Genomic DNA, 23425 nt, shown 5'->3' with positions numbered 1-23425 from the left:
TTAGTAATAATTTAGGAGTCTTTTTTCACTGAGGCCTTACGCGATTGCCTATTTGGCTCAATGGCTGATCATATGCCATACAATCTAGTGTATGTTCACTTGACAACACATTATTTTACAAAGATGTCAATTGTATTTTTCCTAATTCTTTAGCCCCCCATAATATAAAGAAAATATTTCTCTTTAAATTATTTTAGAGAAAAACCCTTCAAACTCCTCTTACACTACTGATCTTTTTATCAAAGATAAATAGTTATATATTCAATTAAATATTTAAATTTGCAAGTTTTTATAGTCTAAAATTATGTATTAAAAATCCATTAAAAAAAATTATGCATTAAAAAAAAAGAGTTTAAAAAATTTTCTCTCCAAATTAGTTTAGAAAAAATCTTTATCCATAAAATAATTACACCAAACCTAACTGATGCAAAGAATAGCACTTTCCCTTCAGTCAATCATTTACATTTCAGAGAGAACGCCTAAAAGCAAAATTGCACCACGGTAGATGAGACCAATTACCAAACATCCTTAGCAAATGACCATCTAACAAAAGTTCTGTACGGGACATTTAATAAAGTAACACAGATCATGAATGTTTACTCGAAAAGTTAGTGGAACAAAATATAAAACTTTAAGAAACCTTTAAATGCAACAGTAAACGGTGAATGAGATCTTAAGGATTGTCCTTGATATCCTACTAAGCTAATTTGGAAGGATACACTCAAATTTCACACTTCTGACTTGGAAAACCATTAAAAGGACCAAAAATCTTTTCATAGACACAATTGTTGAGTGTAGGTTGGAGACGTGCAATATACCAAACATCTTTATAAAGACAATCGTTGCATGATTCCACAACTGATCAATAAGGCATAAGCTATTAATCCAAGAAAAAAGGTTCCAAGAAAGCAAATTGAGTATATACAGACAATTGGCACTCTTTTCTTTTCTCAATTAATCATTCATGGTCAAGCAACTTCTAAGCAGTGCAGCCAAAACTGTAATTCTTTAAAAAACATCCATGACACTATACAATTGAGGGCCCAATATTCCACAATCAATAAACAAAAAATAACTATAGTTTTTATACCAAAAGATCTCATCCAGGCACAATCTATATCCCAGAAGTGGCACAAATGTTAATTTAAGCGCCATGGTTGAACCGTAATCCTGAATCAAAGCAGACAAGAGAAAGAAATTTGGAAGGATAATAAGTTCACAATAAAACTACAATATAAAGTGCCATCCTTGAAGTACCTCCCAAGTTAAAACAGAATCAATAAGATATTGCAAAGAAATGCATGCATACAAATTTGCTGACTCCAGGAATATCAAAGCAAGTGAATTAGGGATAGACATACAGGGTTGTAGGAGGGCCATACCCCTTCTCCCCCTCCCAACCCAAAAAAAAAAATCCCTCTTCCAAGCCAAAATGGACCTCATGCTCTTAGACCAGTCCTCTTAGTCACTGGTTCTAGAAAAACAACACAATGAACTTTCTACCAACATTATATGAACCCATACATTTGTAACAGCCTAGTACCCTATTATTCTTCCTTACAAGGAATGCAATTAGAATCATATCTTGCATTATGAGAAAAGACTCACTCCCTATGCAAAATTAATGACTACAACATTGATACATTTTAGACTCATCCTGCAACTCTGAAGACTCCATCATTTCAAAATTTTAGAAGCCCAGCATTTTGTAATTATCTTAATATAGCAAATCCAAAGGCAGATTGAAAAAATGATGTGTACATAATCTTTACTTTTAGAATGGCAACCAAAATAGGACCAAAAGAATATGGCCATAATTCAAAATTTCATAAAGAAAGACCACAAAGGGTGAGCACTAGATATACAGTGACATCTTACCTCAGTCAGCTTGACTTAACACGAACCTCAATAATGTCATTTTCCTCCATACCCAGGCCATCAGGGGTTGAAGCTGGATTGATTTTATCCCCATCAAAAGAAAATACTAAGTTCTGTATGTCAAGCTTAACTTTATCCGCATACATTTTGAAGAGCCTCTCAAACTTGTCATCCTATGAGATTAGAAGACTTGACTTACATAATCGTAATTGAATCCATTAACACCAATACATGAAACAAATATCCAAAAAAGGTATGGAAAAATAACATGTAAAAAATAAAAGGAACACTTGTTCTTTTACAAATATTGAGAATGAATGTAGGAAAATTTCAGCAACATTAGCATTTGCTTCTTAAAAACAAAAATATTAATAAATACAATGACAACAAGCAAGCCTTAGTCCCAAGGGGCTGGCTATGGATCCTCAAAAGATCAGTCAAGGTTGGCTACATGTATTCTTTTCCACCATTCTATTATATTTGAAGTCATATACTTTGTTACTTTCTTCATTGAGATGTCCATTTTATATTTTTATTAGTGTTATTTTTGCATTCCTCTTACCTTTTTTTCTTCCCTCAACTTGAATCTATCCACTCATTCTCACTAGAAAAGGGTCATTGGAAATGCCATAGGAAGAGGGTAATAGCTTAAATTAAACCAACATATAAAAGATCGGATAAGCTTCACATCATAAATGATCATAAAGCTAGTTAATGATATTCTCTTCAATCCTACCTCAGCATATTATTGAGGTTCACAAAGAAGCTCATGCCCTAAACTGATTCCAACCCTACTATTCAACACTCCATACCCAGCAGTTAATATTGCAAAGCCATGAACAGTACAGTACATTCACCTTAATTAAATTGAAAAATACATAGTTTTTCCAATCAGAAACTAATTGTAAGAATTCTGCAACAATTCATGAAAATAACAGAAAACATAAGTGGATAGAAGACAGCTGAACCTTCATTTCAATACTACTTCTCGATAATTACTAGGCAATAGTGTTTAAGAAGAAAAAGGGAGCATAAAATTAAACCAGGTAAAAAGTCTGAAATCCCTGAAATAAGATATACCGTGTATATGCGAAATTGCTTAGTCCCATCCTTGTCCTGAATAGAAATAACTATCTTAACTCGCTCACAAGTAGGCTTTGATGGTTGGTTGGCAACAGCCTCCAGAGAAGACTGCATTGAACTACCAAGTTGTAATTTTACAGACTCCTCAACAGCTCGCACAACATCTTCAGCAGATTGTGCAACTGATTCAAGCTCCTTCTTTTTCAATCTATATATGCAGATAAAAATTTGATTGTCAAAAATGGGAAGGCTAAAGTGTAAATAAAACCAGGAAAGAAAAGTGTTCATGATTAAATGGTCTATAAATTAGTAAAATTGCTAACAGATAGATAATAAATACAAGGTTGACTGACTAACAGTCACAATCTAAATGCGTAAAGTGGGCTGCATAATCATAGATATCAATTCTACAAAGCATGACACCATCTCAACAGGAATTGCAAATTACTTGTAGTAGTAACAACTCTCAACATGTAAGTCTAAATGCCAAAAAAAAAAAACATGTGCAAGGAATTAAATTGATGAAAACTAAATTTGGGTATTACTAATTTGGACATTTCCTATATATTAAGGGTTACACCATTCAATCAAAACGTACTAATCTTCGTCTTACAAAATAATAGAAATCACAACTTACAATTAATTTGGGCAAATTCATAAACACATGACACAAGTCCTGCAATTAATAACTGCACTTGTCATCCATTCAATAAGAATGCAACTAGAAGTCACTGAAATTTATCAACAACTGCCTATTCACGAAACAAAATTTTGTTAACCAAAAATATATATCCACTTTTACACACATACCTCAACTCCTTTAATGTAGAATCCTCCACCACCGTCCTCTGAGCATTCCTGGAAACCTTGGGTGGAGGAGAAAGCCAATCCAACTCCTCATTTTTTCCAGAATCCGCAATTTGTATCACATTGGTATTTTCCTCCAAATCCTCAATAACCTAACCCCCAAAACAACAACAACACCATTCATCACATAAACAACGCCATAACACACTCTCACTAATCAAATTCAAATTTCACACAAACCACGCACACATTCGCGAATAGAAAAATCTTACAATAGGTTTGGCAATCCTCCTCCGTTTAGTAGACAAAGCTGGGGATGCAGTATCATCATCATCATCATCATCATCTAAAGGAGCAACAAAACAACACAACAAAAAGCTAGAAAACTCGTTTGAAAATAGAGAATTTTTAAACTTCAAATATCACGGTTCGATTTGCTTCAATTTAATCCTCCTGAACAGTATAGAAAAGTATAAAGAATTTCAATGTCCTGGTAAAAATCCTAAATTTTCTCAGCAAACAAACAGAGAGTAAGAGTTAAGAGTGATAAAATACCGTCGAGGGACACGAAATTGAGAGGCTGAACTCGAGAGTAATCGAACAATGGCTCGAAATCGTCAGTGGAATCCGCCTGAAACCAAAAATAAATAAAAATCAAATTAGAGAGACAAACCCTAGAAATGCGAGAGATTAAGAATTCAAAGCGACTTGAAGAAGAGAAAAGCGAAGCTCAAAATCAAAATTCAGAGATAAAAGTATGAGAGAGAAACCCTAACAAAAAGCGAGAGATCATAATTGAAAGAGAGAGACGCTTACCATTTTTTTTGTTTGTTTTGTCAGAAAATTTAGGTGAAGCTGTGAGAGTGTGCCCGCGAAACACGAAGATTTTGGAAACGAAAAGATTTTGAAAGTGCGATTTTTGAAATGGAGAGAGAGAGAGAGAGAGAGAGCTGGTTTTATTGATGAGAATGGAAAATGAAGAGTCGTGGGTTTGGTTTCGCGGGTCTGTCTCTGTCTCTTCGGTTTCTTTGTTTTTTGCAATTTGGGCTGGCCTGGCCCGGCCCAGGTCATATGTAATATGAGTGAGTTTGGGCTTCCTTGAGGTCAAATCCAATCAACAATTCATATGATTTTGAATTTAACACAATCTAGCTTTTTTTGGAGAAAAAAGGGTTGAGAGAAGATTAGGTGTGAGTTTGACATCATATAAAAAAAGCCAGCTTATTTTACTATTTAGTTTATTTTTGCTACTATTTATGGGTCTCACTGCACTTTTTGATACTATTCATAGGTTTAACTGTACTATTTTAACTAACTTTTATCTTTATTTACAGTACTTTCAGTAAAAAAATTTTCAGTTTCAACGAAATAAGCGGATTTTAAACAAACCCTTGAGCTAGAGAGAAGATTAAATACAATCCAGTCAAGTCCAGTCAAGAATTCATATGATTTTGAATTTGGGCGGGTCTGACTCATGTATCTGCTTTTAATACAATCTAGAAATAGATAGCTTTAGCTTGGGAGAGAAGAATAAAAGCTTTTGAGAAAACAATTGTTTGAAATTGGCTCTGAATGAACAAGAACTCAATTCAAACGAGGCAACCAACAACATAAACTCATGACAAGAATTAAGAAAGGACAATTACTGGACTAGGTCTCCTAAGCTTTGAAAGTCGCAATAAATGTGATCAAAACAGGAAACAAGAAATTAACTTGTCCACATATCAAAGTGCACATACCACTGATGAACATAAGATAAATATACGAATTTTAGAATAAAGCATGAAGTATTTTATAAAAATAATGCAATTGCAGTGCTTTCTGTAGTAAAAATTATATGTGTGTGTGTGTTTGATTTGTTTCATACCTTTGTTGGGAACAATTGAAATATAACCCTTTGATTTGCTATTTCTCTTACCTGACTCTGCCATTTGAGTTAAGGATTCTTTGCTGTTTGTTTGTGAAGAGATGTAGAGTAAAAAATTATTTTAAGAAGAAAGAGTTGTTTTGAGCAGTATGTACACTTACTGACTGATGATGTCGAAAAAATCACCAATAAGCCGCAAGCACTCTCCAATTCGAGTCAACACCTGCAAAGAGAAAACAAAGAGACTTAAAGGAGAGCACCGGTGTGGTGCCGGCCAAAAACCCTCCGAAAGTCAAGTTATAATTTCTTTACAACCCTAGAGTGCCAGAATTGAGTCAATTGTGCGTACCTCGATATTTAGGGTTTCTGGGGTATTTATATTGGCGTAGAATTGCCTTTCCTTTTAGGATACAACTTCTTTCTTGAGTTCTTTTCCATATAGGAGTCTCCTCAAACGTGTGATGCAAGAAGTTCAAGTGTACACGCTTGCGTGGAAATAAAGCAAAAGTCGACTCAAACATATCAACTGACATACAACCAAGAATTTATAACCAATCCATATATGACGGATACTCAATAACATTCAACTGTCCTATTCGCGTTTCCTACGGTGTCAATCTGTCTTCTTCCTCTCCGTCCCTTCAAGTTCCATGGAGATATCCGTCTCTTATTTTTATCCCCTTCACTGACAATAAAAGCTTTAGCCTTTTCTTTTCTTGTAGCCCTTTCTTAGAGGATAAACACTATGAGAGCCTATGACCAATCAAATCTAACAAGTACTAAATATCCCAAAAAACTCCTGTGAAATTGCCGACCAAATCTTCTATGTCATGTACTCTCCCTCTTCCTCCTTTCCCTCTCTTCCCGTTCATTCTGATTCTTAATCCCAAAACATTAAGGTATCCGCTTTTACAAATGCATACACTTTTAGAGAAGAGGTCCTTGTTATATGTTAACTATACAAACAACTACAAGAATATTTAAGAAATGAAAGTCATCATCAGTCAAGAATCAAAGTGAATAGGAAGTGAGAGAAAGGAGAGAGAGAGAGAGAGAGAGACAGTAGTTGACATAGAAGATTTGGCTGGCAGTTTCACTTGAGTCTTTTGGGATATTTATTACTTATTAGATTTGATTGGTCATAGGCTCTCATAGTATTTCTCCTTCAAGAAAAGAAAAGGTAGAAAGCCTTCGTTGTCATTAAGTGTACACATTGCTCAAAACAACTCTTTCTTTCAAAACCAACTCTTTACTTTACATCTCTTCACAAACAAACAACAAAAAATCCTTAACTTAAATAGCAGAGTCAGTGGGCCTTCAAGCAGCAAAGAATCCCCAACTCAAATGACACAGTCAGCTAAGAGGTTGGCGTCTTTTTGACTCATTTCAATCTCCCAAGAAAAAGAACTAGAGTTGCTCATGCTAATGCTCAGGGACAGAACCAGAATTCAAACTTGGGGCAAAGCTTAAAACATTTCTTTTTATGAAAATAAAAACTAACATCAATTTTATATTCAACAATATACTACATACAAAATAAGTGTTTCTTAAATATTTGATATTATAACAACATCACCAAAATATAACATATAAAATAAGTGTTTCTTAAACATTTCAACACATTTATCAAAACAATCACAAACCAAAGACTTTGGTCGCACAAATTCACAATCATAGTACTCACGTCCCAGTTGTCCCACTTTATGTCTTTATAGATAAAACCAAAACAAAAAAAGTTACAAACACAGGTCCACACAAAAAGTCACAGTCACACAGTATAAAGCCACAAACTACGATCCACACAACACACCACAGTCACAGTCCATAAAAAGTCACAAACACAACACACCATAGTTCATAAAAAACGTAGAGGGAAGAGGGCTAGAGGCAGAGCAATATAGCAAAGACAAAAAAACACAAATTTGAACTTGAGAGTTGAGAGAAATTTCTTAGATTTACCATAACTTAGCCGATTCAACTCGTGTTTGAGTGTGAACAACAGTTGATGTAGATCAAGGATCTGAGGAGGAGGAGCAGCAGCAGCAGCAGCAACACTGGATGATCTGATCTGATTTGGAAATTGTAATTTAGGTTTTCAGTCCATATTTATTTTTTATTTTGTAGTTAATTTTAGTTTGTCCAAAGGTTATTGATGTTATACTTTAGACAATTTAATTTGTTTAAACTAAAATATTTTCCTATTATTCTTGAGTTAAAGGGGCATGAATTTTATTTTATTTATTCTTTTTTTTTTTCTTGTGGGTCAATATCTAAATATTTTAGAGGAGGAGAGCCAAATATATATATATATATATATATATTTATATTTAAGGGCAAATCTTAATTTTTCAGATTATATATGTATACCATTTTTTTAATTGGGGGCTATTAGGACCAAAATTTAAAATTTCAACTTTTATATATATGTGTATATATATATATATATATATATATATATATATATAGATAGGGGAGGGGAGGGGAGGGGGGGGAGGGGGCGGCGGCATGGCCCCCTACCTTATTGTAGGTCTGTCTAATGCTCATTTGAATGGTAGTCATGAGCCTGAATCTCAATCCCTTGCCAAAACTCTAAACAAAACTAGTAATGCTTCCAAGTCCCAAGATGTCAATGTTAATGCTTCCAAGAAGAAGAAGAAGAAAACAATTGATACCCATTAGCCTTAAGCAGATGATGTTGCATTCTCCTCACAAGGTGCCAATGATACCCCAATTATTAGCATCATAGATATCATATTGCAAATCTTTGTAGATCATATAGATGAAGAAGGAATCTATTTAGAGTCAACAATAAAAAATAAATATTTTCGTTAAGTTGCCTTTTGAATTGCTGAGAAAATTTTTATTTTTTTCATTTTAGTACGACAAAAATTATTAAGTTTGATAGGGTACTGATTTTACCTATCTCCAAGTCGTCCATACAGGTCGTCCGTAACCTGGCTGGAATTGTAAACACCCTTGGAAACTTACCTGTAACTATCTCGTCCAAGGAAGAAGAGCCTTGGACGAGGTAAGCGCCACCAGAGAATGAGGCGCTCGTCCAGAGTGCTGACAACCTCGTCTTGAAGGAATTCGTCTGTTAGACGAGACGGCCCCTGCGCATGTGCCAAAATACACTCGACGAGGGAATTCCAGGACGAGGGTATCATACTTAGGAAAATCTCCGAATATAATGTGATAATTCCTTATCCCACGCATAACTGCCAGGTATCCGTTGTGAAATAGAAGCATAACTCCTAAACGGTTATGGAAGTTACGTTTAATCCTTGCACCTCCTTGAATCCAGGGGAGGTTCCAATTTCGATAACCGTCTATGAGAACACTATATAAAGACTGATTCAGACAAAGCAAATGTACGTTTTGATTTTGCTCCCAAAAAAGTTGGAACTCCAAAAATATAGAGAGAAAAACTCACTTTGCCATCGGAGGGTTTTTGGCCGGCAGCCCCGGTCACCTTTGATCGCTTTTCTTCAGGCCGTTGAGAGAGCGAGTGGTCCTTTCAAGTCTGAAGCATCTAGCCTACTGATCTTCTTTGCATCATCAAAGTTTATGATTTATAATTGTTCCTATATTACATTTATGATAATTCTTATAATAAATAAAAATATAATTACAAAATACATTACTCTTTATTAAATTAGTTTAAATTCTATAAATTTTTTTTTAATAAAACCACCATAAATATAATTATCATGTACAATGCATAGGTTCGCAACTAGTTTTTCTTAATTTTTGGGCCCCAGTAAAATGTTGCACAATGATACATACTGATTCTCCATTTAAACCAAGTATATGTTTAATTAATAGAGTCACAATGATACACAGTTTGTCAATAGTATTAAACTTTTTTTTCGCTACAAAAAAAAGTATTAGACTTTCCCCCCTTAAATGCTGTTGGACAATCAAGATTGTTGTATCATGTGTAAGTGCACAATTGCACCTGGCCCCAAGAACAGTTACGGGCACAGGCCCAATGAGCCTTAAACAATATGAATTTGTAGAGTGTGGGCTTTAAACCTAGGTTAGAAATGTATGGGGGTTAAATGACAAATTAAAGATTGCCAGTACCTGGAAACAACAAGGAGTAATGTAAATAGGCCTCCTCGGACGTAAGCCGAGAGCTGTTCTTATATAATTTCTCTTTCCTTCTTTTTATCTTTCTTAGGTTACAAAAAGTTCCGCCTCGTTTCTGTTCTAGGTCCCCCCTTAAATACTCCCCTTTTTAATACTTTATACACGTGTTGCCCCCAATTCCTCCCTTAGCCTAGATATTTCTTTTCTTAGTGCCTTTGAACAGTAACTAGAAGTTTCCCTTCCACTGTTCAAGTGTCACTTCCCCATTAATGCGGCCAGGGTGGTAGGTGCAGGGTCTTTAATGTGGAGGTAGCAGCCTTTATCTTTAATATTCTTCCAACATCGGTGCTTCTAGGAAATTCAAGGGTTCACCCCCTTTAACCATTGGTCTTGACCGTGTCATTCCCTAACCTTTACCATGAAGTCCCGGGTTCTCTAGTATCAGTCCGAGGGGAAAACCATCCTCGGCTGGACCCTCGGATCCTCGGCGTATGGGCCGACTTAAAGTACTCACAAGCCCTAAACTCAAGAGCAGGTCGGCCTTACTTAGCAAGACCCAACGGCCCATATTCCTATCAAGATATTTTTACTCCCCACATCATGGATTTTTTTTTTGGCAGAAATTTATTTGAAGGGAGTAAGTATTAACCCCAAACAGGGGGCGTCATGCCAACTGCCAAGGACGTTGGCTAAGAAAAACTCAGTGACTTTAGATGAATGATTCTTTATAACTTAAAACATAACTCGAAGACTAAAAATACAAAGAAATAATAAAAACTCATAGTTAAAATCAAAACAATTTCTTTATTTATTTACTTATTTTTGTAGATATATAAGATAGAACAAAAAAAGAAAAGAAAATATGTGTGGTTACTTTTCTTTTCTTTTTTTTGATGAAAAGAAAGGGGGCGGGGGCGATCACGTGTGACTCACCTCCTTAAACGTGACCATAGAGACACCCTCGCTAAGGAATGTTAGATTGAGCCATAACTACTGTGACTGGGGTGCCACAAATCTCACCTTAGCACCCCAAAAGAGCTAACAGTAAGGCACAATGCATGAGTGCTCCCACCTCCCATTCTCAGTACTTGCCAGGGTTCGAACGAGGGATCATTGTGTATGCGTGCGAGATCCTTACCGCTAGTCCACCCCTCCTGAGGCCGGTTACTCTTGATTAATTGATAAGAATCTGTAGGTATAACCATACTAAATTTAATAGAGATTAAGTCTTCATTGAGTTTGCGTTTATCATAGCTCAGTGGCATATTTTTGTCCAAGTGAAGTCTATTTGGTTGATTAATCACTTTTACAAGGACCACCAACTTATTTTCCACGTGAGACGCGCATTCCAATCTTGAATCTTCACTCTATAAGAACAAGCAACTTCGTGGGGATCTTCTATTCAAACCAAATTAAGAGCCCAAGTTCTCACTCTCTTCATTTTGCTCAATGATTCAGTCTCAGCAGCAATGGATGGTGATGGCCATAATATGTGCATCTTTGGTGCAGATTTTCATGGCAATGGCTCCATTGAGTTTGCGTTTATCATAGCTCAGTGTCATATTTTTGTCAAAGTCAAGTCTATTTGTTTAATTAATCACGTTTACAACACCAACTTTTATTTTCCACAGAGACGCACACTCCAATCTTCACTCTATAAGAACAAGCAACTTCGTGGGGGTCTTCTATTCAAACCAAATTAAGAGCACTCTCTTCATCTTGCTCAATGATTTAGTCTCAGCAGCAATGGATGGTGATGGCCATAATACCGGAAGAGTTTAATGCTTTCGGAAGGGTGAGGTTGATCGACACTGTGAATGGCTAAGGAACACTATGTGTGGAAACACCACAGGCCCAGAACAGCTTGATGAGCGTTGCAACTTATGAAGTTTTCATCAAAAGGCCCGGCCCCTAATCAAATCTACAGTGACGCAAGACCTATTTGAAAATTGTAATTCAAATATATGTTCTCGTACATTATATGCTGATAATTTCATTCAGCTTCTTAAAAATGACTCATATTCCGAGTATTTCTGAATGTTTTTTATTTTAGGGGTGCGTATCCACCAGATGGAGCTTAATTTTTGATCCAGGCCTCATAACCAGGAGTAGATAAAGACCCTTTTCTCATGCAAACTGGATGGGGAAACCTTATAGTTGATTATCTATAGATAGTGCAGTTAAATTGTAACTGGAGTAAGCTTAAATTGATATGCAGTGTAGGGAACTTCAAAAGGCTTGGAGAACTTTTTTTTTCCTTGATTGTTCTCAGCTATGTTTCAGACACTTCATATGTTATGAAATCTTCAAAAGCCTCTTTATCATTACAGTCTTCTTTATAATTGGATTTGGCTTCATCAGGAAGCAGTCAAGTTCAACCTATTAGTGAGTGGGACTTCTTTTTTAGTGATGGAATTTTTATGAGTTCATTATTTCATTAAGTTTGCTGTAGTAACTTTTCAGTGGAAGCATACCAGATTTTATGTGCAGGATGATTCATAGTAGAAACCCCCATATGATCAATATTTTTTTTGGGGGGGGGGGGGGGGGGGGGGTTGCTCTAAGGCAACACAAATAGTATGAACAGGATGCCATCAGTAGCAGAGACATGGTGGCAACGAGGACATGCAGCTGATTTGGATATCTATAAGATTACATGCATATTATTCTATAAGCAACTCTGCAGTGTCTATTTAAAAGTTAGGCCCATATCATTATGATTAAAGAATATAACCGAACAGCTGAAAACTACAGAATATATATAGTCATAACTCATCAACATTTATTTATAGGAAAAATTCCAAGAGTTGAATTAAAAAGATTATCACATTTTAGTCCTGTTTGTAAGATATCCAATACTTTGTACGTACATGACTTCAGGCATCTATATTGGTTATAGGACCTCTAAACCAGTGACGAGCACTGAAAATCCAAGAAGTAATGACAAGAATAAACAAACAGCCAACCGCTACAGGAGTGTAGTAGAGTGTCTCATTAGTAATGGGATAGGATACAGGCAATGAGAAGAGGACTGAGATGGTTGCCACCCAGAGAACGGCAATCCAACCAACAAGGATCCCATAGCGGCCCAAGTTGAAAGGTCCAGGGATAAAGGACTTGCGTGCCAAAGTCACTCTAAAGAAGATTGGTAGGGCATAAGCAATGTACAGTCCAATAGTTGCTATAGATACCATAGCCTGAAATGCCACTGAGCTTCCAAGAGACTGCAAAACATTTAAAATGAACAAGTATACAATTATCAGTTGAATAACAGAAATAAAAGCTTTTGCATTAGGGTATTAAGGGCTAAGTGCAATAGTGTGTATTGACCAACATATAAAATGACATAACTTGGGACTTAACCAAGTTCAAGCCATATTTCCAATGTTGTATTTTGTAAACCTGTAACGATAAATCTACCCTTAGAACTGTCATTTAGTAAACTAAACAAACAAACATAAAATAAATAAATAAAAGGTTCATCACCAATTATATATCTCACCTTTTACTTCTTTTTGTTACAAATTCAACTCATGCAAATCACATAGCCCATATTCCTTTTGTTTGACGTTATTTAGACAGGTCCACTCCTAACAAGGGTACTTTTACCAAACACAATCAATCTGCCATATCCCACTCCCCCACCCCCCCCCCCCGGGGCCCCCCTTTCATTTTTTTTTTTTTTTTTGTCTTCAACTCATGCATGCTGGGAAAGTCCAGGGAAATAAACATTCCATGCATGTTTACTATGAAGAATGGATTCGGAAAAAGGACACATATACAATACAATGTGTATGTGCCATCTTTGGGTCAATTGGCACCTACTATGTTTCAAACTGAGACATCCAAGATTCATACCTTCCCTCACCCATCTGAAATGTATAGTAGAATACTTGACTTACTCATGCAGGCATCACTAGTTTATGCGTTAGTCATAATGTATGTCATAAACCCTTCAATAGTTTTACTTGCAATTCTTTCCTAGTCTTTACTTAAAGAGGTCTTCTCCTAGTGCTTGAGGTGTTTCCAATACTTATAAATCAGTAGCTTAAATGTATCAGATAGAATGTTAAAAATTTATATGCCAATGAAGTATTGGATTGATAGGAAGTATTTGAAAAGTATTATCTCTGATTAGATAGATTCGGATATGATACAAATATAATTCCCTTGAAGACTTTTCCAGCTACATAGCCAGCAATTCTCATTTTTATTCACTAAAAGAGAGACAAATTTTCCGGCACTGGCAATTCCAGTGCATAACTATAAGCAACAAAGAATTCTATATATAATATTATAATATCTATGACAATTAGAAGAGCAATTCATCTAAAACACGAAAGGAGGGAGCTTTGGGGGGGGGGGGGGGGGGGTGAATGTGCATACCGTCAGAGCCATGCAAAATGATATAAGGGCAGAGAGCCACACAGCATTTATGGGGACCTCCTGATTGTTCACTTTATGCCAAACCGATGAAAATGGCATGGCTCCATCTCTAAAGAAGGCATAAGCCATCCAGAAAATGAATATTATGCAGTAAATAGTTAAGGGATCAAAAAGTGAGTCCTATCTCATGATACTAAGTCAAAGAAAGGTATGCTTATCTCGAGTTGCTAGTAACAGAACTCCTACCGCAGAAAAATATGGCAACAGCAACCACTCCCAAGCAAATAATTCCTCCAACTCCAGTACCGTATCTACTCTTTTTTTTATAAGTAAGAATTATATATATGAAAGGCTACTCTATGAGAAAAACATAGAGCAAACCCAAAAAGTACAAGGAGAAGAAAAAGAGAAACATAAGAGAAAACCAAACAACAAAGAAATTATAAGAGAAAAAGGGAGCAAAGAAAAGAAGGGAGGGAATCACTAGACGTGAGTCCCCACGCCCGAGACCAATCAAAAAGAGTTCTACTAAAAGAAGCAAGCAACTGATCACTGGAGCTATCCAAATCCTCGAAAGTCCTCTGATTCCGTTCCTTCCAAATACACCATAGGATGCACAATGGGACTAAGTTCCAAATCTGAGACGAGTGCTTCCCCAGCCAATTCCACCAACCAAAGAGCAAGTCTAGGATCGATCTAGGAATAACCCAAGACAAGCCAAAGGTTGTGAAAACAAAGCTCCATAACCGAAAAACCATCTCACAGTGAAGAAGTAAGTGGTCTACCATCTCATCACAATGACGGCACATAATGCACCAGTCCACAAAATCCAATCTCCTCAATTTCAGATTATCTCCCGTTAGGATCTTATTCCAAGCTACACACCAAACAAAAAAAAAAAACTCGCCTAGGGGCGTTTACTCTCCAAATAGCTTTCCAAGGAAAGACATTGAGGGAGAATCCCTTGATTTGTTATAATACGACCGGATGTCAAAAGCCCCATTAGTCTTCAATTTCCATTTCATCCGATCTCCAACCTCCAGGGAAGGGTTAATGGAACCCATTAAACGAAGAAACTGCAGCCCTTCATCCATCTCCCAATCATTAAAAAATCAACTAAAACGAACATTCCAAAATCTTCTCTCCTTTGCCCCTGCCTAAGCAAAGAAGCTTCAACAGAAGCCTCCTTATCAATGGCAATACCATACAACCTTGGAAAAACCAATTGAAGAGGTTGATCCCCATACCACCCATCTTGCCAAAACCTCACTCTATTCCCCAACCCAACAACAAAGTGACAATTTTTGCTAAAATCCTCCCAACCCATGCAAATACTTCTCCACACATCACACCCATGAACTCCCCTACCCAGCTTTGAGGTCCATCCCCCCCATTCTTCCCCATATTTAGAAGCTACCACCATCCTCCATAACCTACCCTCTTCCTTCCCAAACCACCACAACCATTTCCCCAATAATGCCTTATTAAAGGTAGTAAGTTTCCTTATCCCCAAGTCACCTTTGGCTATAGGCGCACAAACTTTATCCCAACCTACCAAATGAATCTTGCTATCACCCCATAAGAAATCCCTTTGCAACTTTTCAATTTTATTAGCCACATGAGTAGGAATTGTGAATAACGATAGAAAGTAAGTCGAAAGACTAGATAGCGTACTCTTAAGTAACATCAATCGACCCCCCTTAAACAGGTACAGCTTCTTCCACCCAGCTAATAAGTTCTATCCAAACGGACCCTTTAGGGTATTTTAGGATATTTTTTCCACTTCGAGGTTTTGAGTTTATTTTGGTCATATGATAGGTTCATGGGTACTTTAGACGTTTTGGAAGCTTTAAGGATATTTTGGTTATTTCGAAAATTTTAGAGGTATTTTTGTCATCTGAATGTTTCTAGTATATTTTTGTCTTTTTAGAAGTTTTGAGAACATTTTCATTAGTTTGGAGGTTATTTTGACCATTTTATAGATTTGGGGGTATTTTGGTTATATTGGTGGTTTTGATTAATTTGAGAAGTAAATTTGTGATTTTGGACGTTTCAAGGATACTTTTGTCATTCTAGTGAGTTTGAAGATATTTTGATTATTTGAAGGTTTTACTTTTAGGGGACATTTTGAGGATTATGAGAGTATTTTGGTCAGTTTTCTCATGTTAAAAGGGATGGCAATAAGCCAGCCCATCTTTTGGCACAACATGCTAAGTTTGTTGTTGATTTTGAGGCATGGATTGAGGAAATCCCCAGTTTCTTGGAAGCTGCTATTGCCTGTGATGTAGTTGTTTGTACTTGATTTTCTATACTAATGATATGCAGCAGTATTTTCTCATCAAAAAATGGATCCCAATCAAGAAACTAAGTTCAAGTATCCAAACGTAACCGATGTTAAAAAGAAGAAGAAGAAGCAACCTATAGATTTTTTTATTTTTGATGTTATTATTTTTCTCCTGTTGTGGTTTTTTTTTTTTTTAATTTACTAGGAAAGTGTGATTGACGTTTTAATTTTCTTTTTTTGTATGATCATTTGTGCAAACATGATGCGTGCCTAAATTCAAATTGCATAGTAATCTTTAAGGGATTGAAAGTTTGTTTCGGTAAGGGAGCAATGACAATGGAGAAGCGAAAGAGGCATTATACGAACAAATGGGGAGATTCCAAAAAAGTAAAATATTTTGAAGGATCGACCTCTAGGTCGAATAAGATACATCCTATGAATGCAAGGTGCAAGGAAATTGGTGCTGATGTAGAATCATCTTCTGGATCAAATAGCATTAAACTTCTATGTGGCCATCCTAATTCATCAGAGGAGATTGTTTTCAAGGTGGAACCAGGGTTTAGTGTTGATAGACAGTTTTATAATTTGGATTCTGACTTGCACGACAAGCATCATGTTCTGAGGCATAATCGCCAAGAGCGTTCTATTCTCACTCATAACAAATATAACTTTACACTAAAGGAGTGGTTGGAGCGCAATACAAATAATTGGTGTTCGATTTATCGAAGGTGGAATGTTGACCGACCAACCGAAGAGGCTAAGAAACTTATACAGTGTATTCTCCATGCGGTTTATGATTCTCTATCTAAGGACATCTTTCATGGCTTCTTGCACCATCCTGAGAATTTTTTCATCGAGTGTAACTACAAAGTGTGATTTTCATATGCAAGGCGCACAAGTTTAATCTTCTTGTAGTTACACTCGATGAAAAAATTCTCAGGATGGTGCAAGAAGCCATGAAAGATGCCCTTAGAATGAGAATCATAAACCGCATGGAGAATACACTGTATAAGTTTCTTAGCCTCTTCGGTTGGTCGGTCAACATTCCACCTTCGATAAATCGAACACCAATTATTTGTATTGCGCTCCAACCACTCCTTTAGTGTAAAGTTATATTTGTTATGAGTGAAAATAGAACGCTCTTGGCGATTATGCCTCAGAACATGATGCTTGTCGTGCAAGTCAGAATCCAAATTATAAAACTGTCTATCAACACTAAGCCCTGGTTCCACCTTGAAACAATCTCCTCTGATGAATTAGGATGGCCACATAGAAGTTTAATGCTATTTGATCCAGGAGATGATTCTACATCAGCACCAATTTCCTTGCACCTTGCATTCATAGGATGTATCTTATTCGACCTAGAGGTCGATCCTTCAAAATATTTTACTTTTTTGGAATCTCCCCATTTGTTCGTATAATGCCTCTTTCGCTTCTCCATTGTCATTGCTCCCTTACCGAAACAAACTTTCAATCCCTCAAAGATTACTATGCAATTTGAATTTAGGCACGCATCATGTTTGCACAAATGATCATACAAAAAAAGAAAATTAAAACGTCAATCACACTTTCCTAGTAAATTAAAAAAAAAAACCACAACAGGAGAAAAATAATAACATCAAAAATAAAAAAAATCTATAGGTTGCTTCTTCTTCTTTTTTTTAACATCGGTTACGTTTGGATACTTGAACTTAGTTTCTTGGTTGGGATCCATTTTTTGACGAGAAAATACTGCTGCATATCATTAGTATAGAAAATCAAGTACAAACAACTACATCACAGGCAATAGCAGCTTCCAAGAAACTGGGGATTTCCTCAACCCATGCCTCAAAATCAACAACAAACTTAGCATGTTGTGCCAAAAGATGGGCTGGCTTATTGCCATCCCTTTTAACATGAGAAAACTGACCAAAATACTATCATAATCTTCAAAATGTCCCCTAAAAGTAAAACCTTCAAATAATCAAAATATCTTCAAACTCACTAAAATGACAAAAGTATCCTTGAAACGTCCAAAATCACAAATTTACTTCTCAAATTAACCAAAATACCATCAAAACCACCAATATAACCAAAATACCCCCAAATCTATAAAATGGTCAAAATAACCTTCAAACCTCCAAACTAATGGAAATGTTCTCAAAACTTCTAAAAAGACAAAAATATACTAGAAACATTCAGATGACAAAAATACCTCTAAAATTTTCGAAATAACCAAAATATCCTTAAAGCTTCCAAAACGTCTAAAGTACCCATGAACCTATCATATGACCAAAATAAACTCAAAACCTCGAAGTGGAAAAAATATCCTAAAATACCCTAAAATGTGTCTAAATGAAAAAAAAAATCTCAAAATTTTTTGAAATAATCAAAATACCCTTTTCCAAAATAACTGAAATAGTCCTAAACCTATAAAACGACCAAATTAACCTTGAAATTTCCATTTGTGATAAATATCCAAAAAAAGACCTCAAACATAACTGAAATACCACCTAAAACTACCAAAATGATAAAATACCCCTAAAACCATCAAAATGATGAAAATATTAAACTTCCAAAACGACCATGATGTCTTAGCTTTACATTTTTTAGAGGGACTAAGGAAATAAATTATAAATACATGGGACGAGAGAGGTGGATTCACCCCATTTGTTATGTGTTTAGTTTAATGAATTGCATATTATCAAGAAAATAAATAAATTCACGGGAGAAATTGAACATAAATAATATATAGTCACGTGTCAACCACAACAAAAGTAATGCAATAATATTGAGATGGAAACTTAAAATTAGTAGTACGCCCAAAGTGTAACACAAACTCTACTGAAATTATACAACTCACAACACACTTTTTTAAGCAATGTGGTATAATTACCCTTGTGTGTGTTTGTTTCTCAAAAATAATCAGTTGTATGCTTGTGCATTGCACAAATTAAATTAAAAAATTATAAATAAAAAATATTAATTTTATTTAAACCACAAAAATATTTTTTACTAATATTATTCAAATTATCATGATAATTAGTGAATCACTTGAAGGGTTATGTCTATAGTTTCACCTAGAATAAATTAATTATCTTAATAATTATTGAGTTGTATGACAAAAACACAGTAAGTAAACAAAGAAGTAGTAAGTGTTAGCCTTATTGTGGAGTAAAGCTGCTTGAGATGATTAATTATGAGATCTTCACATGCCTTTATCAGTTTCTGTTATTAAATCCAGTTGCATTTCATAACAAACACTATAAGGTTATAGTATTTATTTTCCACATTTAAATTCCCCAATCAATTTTGTTTTCTAAAGAATACCCCTTGCTCACACCATGCACCATTAAATTGCTAAAGAAAATATTTTAAAAAACTGCATAAATGCACACATTTTGGATTCTAAAATTTTTTATTGTCTTCAAAATACTATTTTTTTTTATAAGTCAAAATACAAAACTTTCATCAACTTTAACTCGTGTTTGTTTGGGATTTCAGACTAAAATTTTCAAAATCTATTCTTTCACATCACTTTTCAGTTGTCAAAAAGAAGAGAAGATACTAACATATTGGCAAGAATATATCCAACAATAGCATAGAATGCCTACAGCCAGGCAACCTCTTTACCAATCTAATATAATTTAATGTGTTACACATAACTTTCCTACATAATTCTTTACTTAAAATTATTTACACTTTTCAACCTTCCACTCTCTACAATCCTACCAACTTTTATAATACTGCAATTCATTGCCATGCTAAGTGGGTCTCAACAGCATTTTTTTATAAAAGAAAATTGTAAAGATGAAATAAATAAAACCCACCAAAAAAATGAAATAAAATAATAATCAATGAGATATGACATACCCAATAAAAATCATGCCTGACCTTTTTGCTCCACATATGAAATATCTGCAAAATTAAGTATTGATGAGTCTCAATAAAAGAAATGATGAACAAAATAAATAAAACAAACCAAAAAAAAACACACACACACACACACAAAAAAACACTTCCAATTAACAAACCTTGCCAAACATAGCCAATATTATGTATTATGTAGGACTGTATTTACTATTAAAATCCCTGAATATTCTCCCAAGGGAAGTGTCGTTTTGTTTATCCAGATTAATAAAAGTGCTTTTTTTTTAAGAGACAACATCAGAAATTTTATAACTAAAATAAAAAAAATTACAAGTATAATAGAAAGAAAATGTATATATATACACACACACATTACAGAAGTGATATTTTAGTCTGACAATAGAATGCACAATTATCAGAGGTGGACGTTATAAGTTGAAACTCTATTTCAAAAATAAAAAAAAATTAAATATAATTATTTGTTTAAATTTAATTATTGTACCTAAATTTACCCTAATAATATAACAATAACAATGAAACTCTGAAGTCTGAACCATACATTAGACTATTAGAAGCCAATGATGATGCCACAACTCACCTCTTCTTTTTCACCAGTTTGAGAATCTTTACTGATTCGTTACTGAGAAAGAGTGAGATCTGGATCTGCTTTCAAAAACTTTTGAACAAAGAAATCCTAATTCAACTCACATCTATAAATTGATTCTTTCAAGTGTCAACCTCAAAAAGCTTAATTTGTTCCTCCTAAAAGGAAGGACCATGAACTTCAGTTAAGAACAACTGACATTTTTTTTTTTTTTTGGCCTTTTCCAAATTATAGAACTAACCATTTTTATTTTATTTTTCCATGAATTTCCTTGAGGCTCACACCTAAAATGTCCTAAAGCCTCAGGGTTTATACTTTTAGAGGCATCTTAGTGATGCCTTGCCCGAGCCAATGGAGCAGTAGCTTGCCTTTTACTTGTTGGGAGCACAGATAATCAGTGGAAAAAGACATCAAAACACTAATCATGATCTTCTAGATAATTAAAAGTCACAGCAAAAAAAAAAAACTGACCAAGATTTGATAGGAGAGGGTGGCCTGATCGACGTTGATGAATTTGACATCCGGTTCTTGAGCTCCTGTGAGGAGAAACATAAAGAAACAAAATCAAATACTGCAATGTCTATATGGGATTTAGGAAGAAAATTATTTATTACAAAATTTAAATAAATAAATAAATAAATAAAAACCAGACCACGAGATGGAAGGGGCTGCTTTAGTCAACGTCGGCGGCGTCCAAGTCTTTAGCGGATCCGGATCCTCTCCATTTCTATTTGAAATGGAGAGTGTCCATTTTATGGACAGGATTTGTTTGAAGTAAATCAAAGGTCTAAAGCATGCCACATCATTTAAAATTCAACTAATTTAACTCAGCAAGTTCAACCATGGTTAGCTGTAAAGGTTATTGCCATTTAATATATATATATATTTTTTTTAACTACTTCTCTGCATCTCTCTTCCTCTTCCTCTCTTTCTCCCTCTTCCGTAAATCAACCCACAACCACAACAACAAGAACTCCACCACCATGCCGTCACCACGCCACGTCTCTGTATCCCTCTTCCTCTTCCTCTTCCTCTCTACCCTCTCTCTCTGTCTCCTCATTACTTCACTTATATTTCTCTCTCTTCCTTCTCTTCAAATCATTACGCTCTCTCCTCTTCAAATCTGAAGCATTTCCTTCCTCTCTCTCAAATCAGCATGGAGACAACCCATCAGATCGGCTGGGTTTCAGTTTTGGGTGAATATCAGTTTTGTAAATGGGTTTCAGTTTTGGCTGGGTACCGAAGTGAGGTGGGTTTTAGTGGTGGTGGGGTGGGTTGTTGCCGTGGTGGTTTAGTGGGTGGTGGGTGTGTTGCCGTGGTGGTGGTGGGCGGCGTGGTTGTTGCGGCGGTGAGATCAGCGTGGTGTGAGTTTATATAACCGAATTTGGTCGTGGGTTTGATGAGTGTGGGTGTGGGTGTGGGTGTGGGTGTGGTTGGGGTTTGCCGTGGTGCTGGGTTATTGATGGTGGTGGAGGTGGGGGCTGCCGTGTTGATTGTGGGGGTGGGTTTCACTGTGTTTGCTGTTGTGTTGTGGGTCAGGTTCATGGTGGTGGTGAAGGGTTGCCGTGGTGGTGAAGGGTTGCCGTGGTGGTGGGGATGGGTGATTGATGGTGATGGTGATGGTGGCTGATGTGGGTTTGCGGTACGGTGGCGGTGGCGTGGTAGTGGCGGTGGCGGTGGCGGTGGCATGGTTCTGGCATGGTGGTAGCAGCAGTGTCTGTTTGGTAGTTTTTTTAATGGGTTGTTGTGTAGTGGTGTGGTGGTGGTGGAGTTATTGTTGTTGTGGTTGTGGGTTGCTTTAAGGAAGAGGGAGAAAGAGAGGAAGAGGAAGAGGAAGAGGAAGAGAGATACAGCTAAGTAGTTAAAAAAAAGATATATATATATATATATATATATATATATATATATATATATATATTAAATGGCAATAATCTTTAAAGCTAACCTGGTTCAACTTGCTGAGTTAAGGCAGTTGAATTTTAAATGACGTGGCATGCTTCAGACCTTTGATTTATTTCAAATTAATCCTGTCCATAAAATGGACACTCTCCATTTCAAATAGGAATGGAGAGGATCCAAATCCGTCTTTAGCAGCTGTGTTTTAAGAGAGACAATGGATGACAGATAAAATTTAGAAAGTAACAATAAATATTGTGGTTCAATCAGAGTAAATGACTGAGACACTGGATGACAGCTAACAAAAATTTGGATCCTTTCTCCCAGATACGGACCACCATGTAAAAGTAAATTAACGGGTGAGATTAATAGTTAAAAAGGTCTTTTAATCTCAACCCTTGAATCAAATTTTATTTTCAACCTTTCAATTTTTTAATTTCTTACTACATTTTAATTCTTCCATGATTTAAAAGTTATTTTAGCAACTAAAAATACAAAAAAAAAAAAAAAAAACTACATTAATGGTGTTAAATTTAAAAAAAATTTAGCAACCAAGCTACGCTAAAACGTCATCTTTTATGGGTGACATTTTACTGTAACTCTAAAGCTATTAATAAATAAATTCTATTTTATTTTATCGGTGTTCATAGGATTTTGAATTTAATACAATCTAAACTTT

The 23425-nt window shown here is 35.6% G+C and overlaps 2 protein-coding genes across 3 annotated transcripts; both read right to left on the bottom strand.

Annotated features, from left to right (window-relative positions):
• Nucleotides 1–922: 922 nt before the first annotated feature.
• LOC142606891 (uncharacterized) lies at nt 923–4741 on the bottom strand. The gene is made up of 7 exons (XM_075778259.1): nt 4585–4741; nt 4324–4399; nt 4041–4114; nt 3772–3920; nt 2959–3169; nt 1879–2051; nt 923–1170 (listed from the first exon to the last, which is right to left on the bottom strand). The coding sequence occupies exons 1-6, from the start codon at nt 4585–4587 to the stop codon at nt 1884–1886; spliced, it is 681 nt and encodes a 226-aa protein (XP_075634374.1). The 5' UTR covers nt 4588–4741; the 3' UTR covers nt 923–1170; nt 1879–1883.
• Nucleotides 4742–12489: 7748 nt separating this feature from the next.
• On the bottom strand, nt 12490–21432 carry LOC142605687 (amino-acid permease BAT1 homolog). Of its 2 annotated transcripts, XM_075777117.1 has the most exons (3): nt 21322–21432; nt 20250–20294; nt 12490–12951 (listed from the first exon to the last, which is right to left on the bottom strand). In XM_075777117.1, the coding sequence occupies exons 1-3, from the start codon at nt 21400–21402 to the stop codon at nt 12604–12606; spliced, it is 474 nt and encodes a 157-aa protein (XP_075633232.1). In that variant the 5' UTR covers nt 21403–21432; the 3' UTR covers nt 12490–12603. The 2 variants fall into 2 exon arrangements, with proteins under 2 accessions (XP_075633232.1, XP_075633231.1); XM_075777116.1 differs by lacking the exons at nt 20250–20294; nt 21322–21432 and adding an exon at nt 14114–14364.
• Between the last annotated feature and the right edge of the window lie 1993 nt (nt 21433–23425).

Source organism: Castanea sativa, chromosome 8 (assembly GCF_040712315.1).
Source record: "Castanea sativa cultivar Marrone di Chiusa Pesio chromosome 8, ASM4071231v1".
Classification (NCBI taxonomy): domain Eukaryota; kingdom Viridiplantae; phylum Streptophyta; class Magnoliopsida; order Fagales; family Fagaceae; genus Castanea; species Castanea sativa.
The sequence above is the reverse complement of the archived record's forward strand: the minus strand, read 5'-3'. Positions and strand labels throughout refer to the sequence as shown.